The sequence below is a fragment of the Eretmochelys imbricata genome, chromosome 7 (assembly GCF_965152235.1).
Source record: "Eretmochelys imbricata isolate rEreImb1 chromosome 7, rEreImb1.hap1, whole genome shotgun sequence".
In the NCBI taxonomy this organism is placed as follows: Eukaryota; Metazoa; Chordata; order Testudines; family Cheloniidae; genus Eretmochelys; species Eretmochelys imbricata.
This window is the reverse complement of record NC_135578.1, coordinates 44896445-44907976: the sequence shown is the minus strand read 5'-3', so window position 1 is coordinate 44907976 and position 11532 is coordinate 44896445. Positions and strand designations below refer to the sequence as shown.

Here is an 11532-nt window from a genome sequence, read left to right as displayed (position 1 = left end):
TGACACTGACTACCTCTATGGTCTTGGGTAAGTCATTTAATGCAGGGGCAAATTAAATGGGCCTCTGACCCTCCAAAACTACTGGATTCCCCCCAAAGTACTGAGCAGCTTCTTCCACTCCCACACTGCTTGCTCTTCTCCGGTCTCCTACACAAAACTTTCCACCCCATGTCTACAGTCTTTCCTTCCCCAGCCCAGAGAACATATTAGTTTCTTGCTAACTCATGGCTGTGTGGGTTCCAAGCAGATCTCCAGGCCTGGATCCCTTTCCGCCCAATCCTGCTGCTTTGCAGGACTCCGCTCTGGCTCTGAATCTGCTGCATTGTCCTGTCTGCACCTCCCCCATGGAGATAATATTTACCATCCTACCTAACGGGACTTCAGGGTTGTGAGGATTAATTCGTGTCTGTAAAGTTATCTAAGTGCTAAGTATTGTCACCAAGTCTGACATAGACACCTCCCTTGGGTCCCGGGACGTTGCTGTTGAATGCGCATGTTTCCCAATAGCATTTGTTATGATTCCCACCCTGGAAAATGGGGCAGTTAATACACATTTTGGGTTCTGCGTTTTCATTACCTATTAGACCAGCAGTCCCAACCTGTGGCCCCAAGAGTACTCAATAATGGCCTATGGAAAAATGGCACTGGCTCATCTCCTCCTTGGCCTTGTCTTCATCACTAGCCTATGTAGCGCCCCCTCTCCACCTGGTTACCTCCTTTAATGCCAATCCGCTTACAGGTTTTGATGACCAGGTCTGGGTTCTTTTGGATCCCGCCACCCACTCAGTGGGGTGTATCTTTTTTCTTTTTTCCTATGAAATTATTTGGCGGTGCCTCCACCCCCCTCACTCCTTCCTGGCAGGGTCACCAGGGCAGCTTGGGCGGAAAATTCTAACTACAGAGTAATCCTCACTTACTTGCCAGGTAGTTGGAGACTTCCAAGAAATAACACAAGCACATAAAAATACATTCAAAACAAGGGTGGAGTCGGGGCGGGGCCAGGGGCGGGGGCGGGGGGGGGGAGAGCACCCACTGGCACTGGGGAAAGTTGGCACCTATGGATGGAGCCCTGGCCCCCATAAAGTCAATGGGAGTTTTGCCATTGACTTCAGTTCTGCTAGGATTTTACCCCTTGCTTCTTACTGCTTTTCCAGGCCTCAAGGAGAAACAGCTGAAAACAAAGAGTTTGGCATTCTATTGCCGAGAGTTTGCCTCAACACCATGAAACTTATAACTACAGCTGCCTTGTCTTCATGAGGATTGTGACATGGGTTAAAAATACCCCTTTTTCCAAGTGAAGGCACAGCCTAGATGACTACACTGGTCCTGCTGTGATAACTGGGTCTCCAAATGTACCCTAATTGTGAGCTCATCTGTAAAATGTGAGTGAAAGTTCATACGAGATCACAATTTAGCCAGAGCTCAGGACAGCTCCCAGGATTAGGACACAGAAGGCACAATGGTGTTATGCTGGATCAGGGGTCCCAGGAGATGGCAGGGGTGGCAGCCGTGTGAAGTTTGCTCCTTCCCTTTCTCTTGTCTCTCAGTCACTCACACTGCAGTAACCAGATTTCCCCCCAAAGTCCTTTTGGGGGACCCCAAATGGGAGTGACGGGTGGAATAGCTCAGCCCTTCATTACTTTGTTCACCAATTAGGCCTAATTTCTGACACGGCTATTTTGGTTTATTGATTTCTGGTCTCACACTGTTCTTGTTTACCAGGCATGATCTTACACAGCTTGAATTTATATCCGTCGGCCTTTGGTTTGGGCTAATTCAGTCCTTCTGTCTCTTTTTTAGCACCTTTTCCCATCTACATTTGTTATTATAGGCTATTGTGATCTGGCCAGACAGAGGGACTCAGATGACATTATCACTTCCACTGGTTCTGGCTAAATCCCAGCCGCCACCTGGGATGTGAGACTTTTGTCTCCCCCATAAGTACTTTTCCTTCCCACCTTATTTCTTCTCTTTCCTATCCCTCTCCTTTTTCCTTCTACCTAATCTGAGTTTGTCTCAGCCAGCCAAGACTGTACATTTTGCAGGACCACTGTAAGCTTGTGACCAGAAAGGCAGCTCAATGAAATGATTCCAACAGCCAGATGCTGGTACCAGCTTGCCAGGTCTTGCAGTGGCTGATAAGACTGTGTGCTGGGCCCAAACTTTTCAGCAGTGAGATTGCCATGGAACATGGACATCAAAAAGAGAACTGGATTTTCTATCCCTGCTGTTCCTTTCTTTCCCCTTTTGTGTGTTTAGTAACTTCTCTGTGCCCCTGAAAGGACAACTCCAAGAAGCCAATGTAACTGATTGGGCTATACCAGAGAACAGGACTGGGACCAGGCCAGTCCAAGACTGGGGAAGAGCAAAGGCTGCTCTGGGTGTTGCTGTGATACATATACTAAAAATAATTATTCTGATGAAACCTAAAAGCAGAAGTGAAACTTGTGAGGGCCGGGGAGAAAAGGATGAAGCACAGAGACTTGCAATTTATATTTGTGTTGTTCCTAGAGGTGCATGAAAGCCCACCAAAATAAAAAGATTCAATTAAAGAGACACTGTCGGATAATTTTGCACCCAGATGTGGGGTTTGAACTAAATGCTGCCATCAGTTCTTGCAAACATTTTCCTATTTGGAAATAAAACATGCTCTTGTTTAGCTTGATATTTCCTCCCACAACCCCAAAATAACCACTCTGCTAGGACCAGGAAGTGAAAGTGACTATTGGCAAAAAGAGAAACTCTTTTGACTGTCCAAGTTGAGTCAAGAGCAGAAAACAAATGGTGAAAAGCACATTGGATTATACAAATTCTCTCTGTTTGGCTTCTTCCACGTGTTGATTGTAATGCAGCAGAGAAGGATGCTTGTTTGATTATGGTAGTGAGGCAGTGTACAGATACCGCAATGAGCACCAGAGAGCAGGCGCCATACAGGCACACAATAAAAAGATAATCCCTGTTCCTTTGTTTTTGTCACCTGTGTAAGTATTAATTTGTATGCAGTGTAGGTGTTGCTGTGTTGGTCCAAGGATATTAGAGAGACAAGATGGGTGAGGTAATATCTTTTATTGGAGCAGCTTCTGTTGATGAGGTCAGAAGAAGAGCTGTGTAAGTTGGAAATCTTGTGTCTCTCACCAAAAGAAGTTGGTCCAATAAAAGAAGGTATTACCTCACCCACCCTGTCTCTCTAAGTATTAATTTGGTAATTTACTGAATGTAACTAAACTGGTATCAGGGCAGGGGCTTAAAAGGGTTTAAGTTCATCTGCACTGTGGTTTCAGTGGTGTAACTGAATCTATTTCAAATCCATTTGGTTCCACTAGTGGAAGTTTTCTGATACAGACAAGGCCTCTGAGAAGTTCCTCTTCTTTCCCATGTCCCCTCCCACACATTCTTCCATGGAAGAAAGTAATCTGTCTTGTGACTTCTAACCTGTTCCTTAAGCAGGAAAGCTGGTGTCATTGCCAGTAGGTGGTGCTAGCTGATTTGAGCATCTTTGTGCTGTTCATTCAGGGAGAGTAAAGAACCTACTCTGCTAGCAGTGGGTTTTTCTGGAGGTGAAGATGAAGAGAGTGGGAGAGAAGCAGCAAACTGCACGTTGTACTCTAAGATTTGGCCTTTCTAAGTTTTAGGGAAGAGAGACTGTCTGTGGTACACCCACACTATGTAGTTCTGGTAACCCCATCTCAAAAAAGATATGTTAGAATTGGAAAAGGGTACAGAAAAGTGGCGGAGGAATGAGTAGGGGTATGGAACAGCTTCCATATGAGGAGAGATTAAAAAGACTGGGACTTTTCAGGTTGGAAAAGAGATGACTAAGGTGGGATGATAGAGGTCTATAAAGTCGTGTCTGGTGTGAACAAAGTGAATAATGAAGAGTTATTTACTCCTTCGCATAACACAGGAACCAGGGCTAACCCAGTGAAATTAACAGGCAGCAGGTTTAAAACAAACAAAAAGAAGTACCTCTTCACAAAATGTACAGTCAACCTGTGGAACTCATTCCAGGGGATCTGTGAAGACCAAGATTATAACAGGATTCCAAAAAGAACTAGATAAATTCATGGAGGATAAGTCCATCAGTGGCTATTAGCCAAGATGTTCAGGGATGCAACCCCATGTTCTGGGTGTCCCTAGCCTCTGATTGCCAGAAGTTGAGAGTGGGCGACAGGGGATGGCTCACTCGGTGATTGCCTGTTCTGTTCATTCCTTCTGGGGTACCTGGAATTGGTCACTGTCAGAAGACAGGAAACTGGTCAAGCTGGATCATTGGTCTGATCCACTATGGCTGTTCTTATGTCCCCTTTTTTTCCAGTGTTATCCTTGTCCTATGTCTTCCTACAGCTTCTCTTGACACCATATTGCCCAGGCAGGATTACTCAACTGCCCTTCTCTGCCTAGTACACTATCTCTTTTGCCCTCTGTTCCCAGCTTCCTCTCCTCAGGAATCTTAGTTAGGGTCCCTCCTCAGACCCTTCATCTCCTTATCTAGGCTAGAGACATACCTTTCCATGTTGGTAAGGCAAAAAGCCTGAAAAATGTGGATACAATACAGATTAAATCTGCATGCAATATGCATACATTTCAAAGGGAGTGTCCCACTGGACCCCTCTCCCTATCAAAATCCACCAGCTCCTCTCAATTCCATCCCAACTCTCCATCACTGCCCTTAGGTCACCAATTTGACTCAAGCTTCTCCCCCAACACCTCCTGCTGCTACTCTGCCCCCCGCTCTCCCTTTCCTCTGCCCCCCTTCCCCTCCTGTGCCCCTATTCCCCTTCTGCTGCTGCTGTTTCTCCACAACCTCCACTTAAGGATGAAATGTGTATGGAACATGTACAGACATCTGCCAGTCTGCCCCACAACTTAATCAATTTCCCTCCCAAAGCCAGCAATGCTCCCCAGTATCCCCATAACACCTGTCATGCTTCTTCATTTCTCCTGGGCCTAGCCAAGCTCCCTCTGCATGGCAGTACTTCAGAGATGCTTTTTTCCACCTTGGGGCTCAGAAATCCGGCTCCTGCTCTCAGCTTTGCTCAGTTCCTACCAAGTCTCTGATGGGAGGAGTTGAAGGCAGGGAGGGCACTGATTGGCTGGCAGAGGAAGGCGTGACAGAAGCATCAAGCCCTGCCCACCCTGGCAGCCAGCTATAAAAGTTGGAGCAGAGGCAGGAGGGGCTGCAAGGTTAGATAGGAGGGGATGTGTAAGTGTGCCAGGCATCAGGATTGAAGTGCTTAGGTTCTCTGGAGCCACAGGTGTGATGGATTGACTCACAAATAGGTGTCTTCAACCTGGTGATGAGCTGGAGGAGGTGAATCAAGCCACAAGTTATCTAAGGAAGGAGAAAGACACCCGGGTCAGCACCTGGTCAGTAGAGGGCCCAGTGTGACACACAGCAATCAGGACCAGGAAGGGTTACAGTGAGCATCAGGATAGAGGGTGCAAAGGGAAGATCAAGGAACAATCTCTGAGGGGTGGCAGCAGCAGCAGCTAGAACCCCAGAGGGTAGGAGCCAGGAGTGGCTGTGAGCTGGCCCACAGCAGGACTGAGAAGGGGAGAAGAGCAGCTCAGCTGTATAACTGCCTGGTGGATCTGGAGAAGTCAAAATCAAGGTCAAGGATGTGGTGGTAGGGTCAGGAAAGTCAGGGTAGGAGCCTGCAGGGAAAACTGGCACTGAAGCAACCCCCAGCTGGCAAAATGTGCAGTCACAGGTGGCTAGCAATGCCAAGGGAAGGCCTTGTGAAAACAGCACTTCTCCCAGAATCTAAAATAGCAGCTGTATTAAAAAGCTGTATTGGGAGAAGAGCCTCTGGGAACCAAGCAGAGGAGGCTCAGGGATGGAGTATCTGCCACTTTTAATGGCGCAGCCTCCAGCAAAGACTGCCGGGCACTTACAGGGGCTATTTTAGAGGGGGATTTACCCAACCCAGGGTTGGAAGTGGGCACATCAGGCCAGATGCTGGGGCAGGAGTGTATAGCTGTAGCTCTCCTCTCTATCCAGGAGAAGCCCCCAAATGTGGTTTCATGGGGACAACCAATGCTGGGAGCTCAGGTGATGATGCAATAGCCCCCATGTGTCACCAGGTGGTTAGAGGCAGAGATCAGCCCAAGCAGGGCTGGGACGAGGGTAGGCAAGCAGGTGGGTCACTGACTTGCATGGGGTGCAGTGCAGCTGTGCTGCTGGGCTTTTTCTTTTTCCTCTGCTCTGTTTGGCCGCCCTCTTTATTTTGCTCGGCTGGTTGCCTGGCTGGTGGGGTTGGGGTCTTTTTTGCTTGGTGGAGGGGGCAGCACCAAAAACATTTTTCACCCTGGCCGGCAATTCAGCTACGGCCGCTCCTCAGCCAAGGCCATGAGGCCAGTTTGTTTCCTCTCCAAGAGAGGGCTGGACTTGAAGGGGCACCTTTGGGACAGGCCCTGAGGGGCAAAGTTTCCATATTCTTGGGCAGCACCCAGTGGAGTCTATTGAGGGCTATAATAAGGCTGGGATGTTGGCTCACTTTTTCTACTGGTCCCACCTTAGTGGAGCTCTCCTGTCAATGCTGCAGATGTCCGAGTTCAGTGGGCACCGATACAGGGTGCAGCCTGTTGGGCCTGGCTTCAGTCTCCCAGTGCCCCTTCACCTGACCAGGCGCGGGACAGGGTCTGAGCAGTAACATGACCTAGTGTGTAGGGCACCTAACTAGGAGTTGAGAACCCGGGGATCTATTCCTGCCTCTGCCAGGCACGTGCCAGCCCCAATGTTGATTTCTATTCGTGCATGAGCATGGGATGGGGCTGGCTGGGACAAGGTGTGTGTACAGCACCCAGCACAGTGTGGGGCAGGGGCAGTCCAAGGTGTGTGTACAGTGTCTAGCACAGTGAGGGCTGGCTGGGACGAGGTGTGTGTGTACAGCACACAGCACGGGGCAGGGGCTGGGACGAGGTGTGTGTACTGCGCCCAGCAAGGCGCAGGACAGGGGTTGTCATGAGGTGTGCATACAGAGCCTAACAGAGCATGGGGGAGGGGCTGGGACATGTGTCTATAGCGTCTAGAACAGTGTGGGGCAGGGGCTGTGACAAGGTGCGTACAGCGCCTTGCACAGAGTGGAGTGGAGGCTGGGACAAGGTCTGCGTACAGTGCCCAGCACGGTGTGGGGCAGGGGCTGGGACAGGGTGTGTACAGCACCTAGCACAGCACAGAGGAGGGGCTGGGACAAGGTGTGTGTACAGTGACCAGCACAGCGTGGGGCAGGGGTTGGGACAGGGTGTGTGTACAGCACCTAGCACAGTACAGAGGAGGGGCTGGGGTAGGGAGCACCCAGTACGGCGTGGGGGAGGAGCTGTGACGAAGTGTGTGTACGGCACCCAGCATGGGGCTGGGCAGGAGCCGGGACTAGGTGTGTGTTCAGCGCCCAGCACGATGCAGGGCAGGGATGAGGGGTGTGTGCAGAACCCAGCATGGGGCGGGGCAGAGGCTGTGATGAGATGGGTACAGTGCCCAGCAGGGTGCGGGGCAGGAGCTGTGACGAGGTGCGAGTACAGAGCCTAGCAGAGCATGTGGGAGGGGCTGGGACGAGGTGTGTGTGCAGCGCCCGGAGCAGGCCAGGGGCCAGGGACAAGACGCGTGTACAGCGCCCAACACAGCCCACTCCCCCAGCTGGCACGAGGCCATTCCCCGTGTACCGGGGCCCGTAAGGCCCATGGCCAGTTGTCTAAGCGAGCCCGGGTGCTCCGCCCATCGCAGCCCTGCCAGGGGCGCAGCCCCCTCACCCCGAGGGCTCCCCAGATCTCTGGGCTGTGCAGGGTCCCGGCCCCTCGCGGTCCCCACCGCCCTGCCTTGGGGCGGAGCCCAGCCAGGCCCCGCCCCGCAGAGGTGCTGGAACCCGGAAGCGGGCGGCGCTGCTGCCAGAGCCGTTTCCTGCCCGGGACGCAGCGGCCAGGGCGGGAGCGGAGCCGAGCGGAGCCATGGCTCACCAGACCGGCATCCACGGTAAGGGCGCGGGGCCGCTCGGCCAGCCCGGGCCGGGCCGGGCCGGGCCGGGCCGGGCCGGAACCTTCTGCCACCGCGCGGACCGGGCCGCAATACCCGCCCGGGCCGGACCTCCCCTGGCCCTGGCTGCGCTGCCGCGGCTCCCTGGGGGTCCGGGCTGCGCCCCCCAGCCTACTCGCTCCCTTATTGATGCCCTTCTAGCGGGACCCTGTGGAGTCTGGAGCAGGATCTCTGCCCCAGGGGGGTTGCATGTCTCCTCGACGCCCCTGGCTCCCCATGTGCCCTATGTACTGCCCGACCCACCGCAGCGCCCCTTCTCCAGATCTTGGCCCTGTACAGCCCGTAGACCCACAGCAAAAGATGTCCCTGGGGAGGTTGTGTATCCTGCTCCCTCCTCCTACTGGCAGTCGTATTTCTGCTGTTTAGTAGTTGTATTGCGATAATGCCTGGGAGCCCCAGACCCCACTGTGCCAGGCTCTGTACAGATATAGACCAAAAATGAGTCCTTGCCCCAAAGCGCTTACAAGCTAAATACAGAGCCTGTATGTGCTGTCTGTACTGGCATCCTGCCCTTATATTCTTAGGCGTGTGTATGCGGTAGTATCTCGGCTATAAAGCCTATAGACTTGCCAGGGCATCTGTCCTCCATGGCTTAAACATCCTGCCTCTCACTAAGCCTTCAGCATCTTCCCTTCTACAGCACTGAGCTTGGTATGGCTGCAGCATCTTCTCTCCTAGGGTTTCTATAAATGTTCCCTGCCAATATTTGGTTTTATAGAAAATGGGTGCAAATGCATCCTATAGATATCTTAGTGTCCTGTCTTTGTGCCTAGTAAGCTGTTTATCAGTAACTTTGTCCATCTGAATGTCCTTGCTTTTCCTTTGCTGCTCCATTATCTCGTAACAACACGTTTAGCTCTGCAGTGTGAATCATAATCTCGGGAACCATTTCACTTTCTGCAAAGCAGGTGGCTGCTTGATTTGTGTGTCATTTTTTAATGTGGTCCCACAAAAGTCTAGTTGAAGCTTAAATAGTATCTAAGTTTTTAGATTTACTTGGGTCTCATTTCAACTCTAGATGTGTCATGGCTGTGAAAGTTTGAAGAGAGTTCAGGGTTTGATCCAGAACTAAAGGCAGCAGTGCCTTGCTAATGTGGGGATGGAGGGCGGGGAGGAGTTGAAATATTCATCTCCCATACCTTTTACTCTCTTATTTGTAACAATTTTACAAAGAATTTCCAGGGAGCAGACAGGCATACAAAGCCAGATTTGATGATAAACGCATTACATCTCTCAAAACTGCATGAGACTGTCCCAGCAGCGTCACTTAAAGATCCACTAATATCTAATCTGGCCCAGATTAAAGAATTTGGGGGTCCTATGCGTTGTGGAAATTGGGGAAGGGCATCTTCCTTAAAGTGGCACCACCCCATAGAGACCCCAGAATGCCATTTTTTGCCCAACTCACACACAGACCTCCGAATGCTCCTTGCTGCCCGCATATACGGCAACAACCTTCTGATAGCTCTCACGCACATCCCAGCAACTCTGACATATATCTGACTCACGGCTGCCCCCAGCTCCTCCACTCACCAGCTACAGGGTCCAACACTCCCATCTTTTGCCTGGGATTCACCGGGGTCCTTCATGCTCAGCACTCTGCTGCCCTCCCAGACTAGGGGAGCTCCTCCCAATCCTGGCTCCCCAGCTCCACTCACTCACATTGTCTGTCTGGTATTCACATGGCCCCACACTGCTCTGGTTTGGCCCAGCTATCCATCCGTTCCACAGTCAACTTGTGGAACTCTTTGCCAGAGGATGTTGTGAAGGCCAAGACTATAACAGGGTTAAAAAAAGAACTAGATAAATTAATGGAGGATAGGTCCATCAGTGGCTATTAGCCAGGATGGGCAGGGATGGTATCTGTAGCTTCTGTTTGCCAGAAGTTGGGAATGGGTGACTGGGTGGATCACTTGATGATTACCTGTTTTGTTCATTCCCTCTGGGGCACCTGGCATTGGCCACTGTTGGAAGACAGGACAGTGGGCTAGATGGACCTTTGGTCTGACCCAGCATGGCCGTTCTTATGTCAGTAGTGTTACGTCCTTGAGTGTTTAAAAACTTGGCTAAATCAGAACACTGTTATTACTGTTGGAAACAGTCACTGCATTGGTTGTCTATGCTACTAATAGAAATATTCTAGCATGGATAGCTCTCGATGGCAGAGAGCAGTGCACTGGTATGGTGGTTTTGTAATCTACAGGAAGCCCTTAGATCAGCTATTCAGCTGTACAAGTTTAGGCAGATCCCATCCCTCCAAAGCAGATCCCAGTCCTGAATGGGCATTAACAACTGAGAATGCAACCAAAATATACATTTGTGGGTGTGTCACTGCGTCCCTAGTTGCTGAGGCTATATGTCTTATGGCCAACCAAACATTTCATGGGACCAGCCAGAGTTAACTTCCTGGATTTCAGGTGTACTCCTGGTCCTTTGATAAGTCCCATGCCAGTTGATAGAATATCTGGTTGGAGCCTTTGTTCTAGAAGCTTTGTTCCAAAGTTCTTAACGCTGCTGTTTAAGTGCCAATTGTGTGTTCACCTTTTACAGATTTGCAGGTGCCTCTGGGCTGGAACATGACCACCAATCTGCAACAGCAAACCTATGCGGCTTTTTGTTTGTTTTAGCAAGAGGAAGGAATGCTTTCCTCGGGGGGTTCGGTTGGAGGAATTTCAATAGTCAGAATATAGTTCCCTAAATTAGAGTCTGGTTATTACGTTGGTGCTAACAGCCCTAGTCTAGCCACGGGATCTTTAATGAGCATGTGTGATCAGGGTATTGGTTTTGTGTCTCCCCTCCACTACCACAGTGCCCCCTAAAACGGCTGTGGAGCCCTGGTGCCGTATTTACTGCTAGAGGCCATGGGGGTGATACTTAGAATGCTTCCCTTGAATTTCCTTGGAGGCATCTCCAAATTCTGACTACCCTGAGGGGGCAGCTATTTTTTGGATATTAGTAAGAATTATCTTTTTAATGTCCTCTAGAACTTCTTTGGTGGCAGCTGACTGTGCCTGAATGAAGAAGGTAGCTTCAGAAAAAATAGCCAGACAGTTGACGGAGGGAGGCTAAATGAGCCATGGGAGGTGATGGTAATTGTACATGGATTTAAGAGTCCTAACTGTGTGGGGCTTTTCATTACTTTATATTGTTTTTCTACCTGGTAACTAACTTACAATATTAATCAAGACTTAAAATGTTGCATAAATTAAGCAACACTGTCATTATGAGAGCATATAAGTTAGAGATGCAACCTCTGAGGTCGTCTTGTTCAAGGGGATGAACAAAGCACAATTGTTCTCTAAAGTATATACTTCAGTGTTTTGTCCAGTCTGATTTTAATGAATCAAGCAGTGATGCTTCTTCCACTACCCTGGATAGAGTGGGCAATATAATAGATCTCAGTAATACTGAATGTTTCCTTATATTAAACACATTGGTGTGATCTTTTTGCAAGTGTGTTGAATTTATGGTTGCTGTTACTTAGTGGCTCAGCCGCTTTCTTC

General features: G+C 50.0%; 1 protein-coding gene across 3 annotated transcripts in view; it reads left to right on the top strand.

Moving 5' to 3' along the window:
• The first annotated feature begins 7862 nt into the window (after positions 1-7862).
• Positions 7863-11532, top strand: part of TWF2 (twinfilin actin binding protein 2) — a 74165-nt gene continuing 70495 nt past the window's right edge. For 2 of the 3 annotated variants that reach the window (XM_077821628.1, XM_077821625.1), the window contains exon 1: positions 7863-7969. Coding sequence is in view for 1 of the 3 variants with exons in the window: in XM_077821627.1 (XP_077677753.1) it covers positions 7945-7969 (25 nt within the window). In the remaining 2 variants the exon portion in view is untranslated. The remainder of the gene's footprint in view (positions 7970-11532) is intronic. The other variant, XM_077821627.1, reaches the window with a different exon arrangement.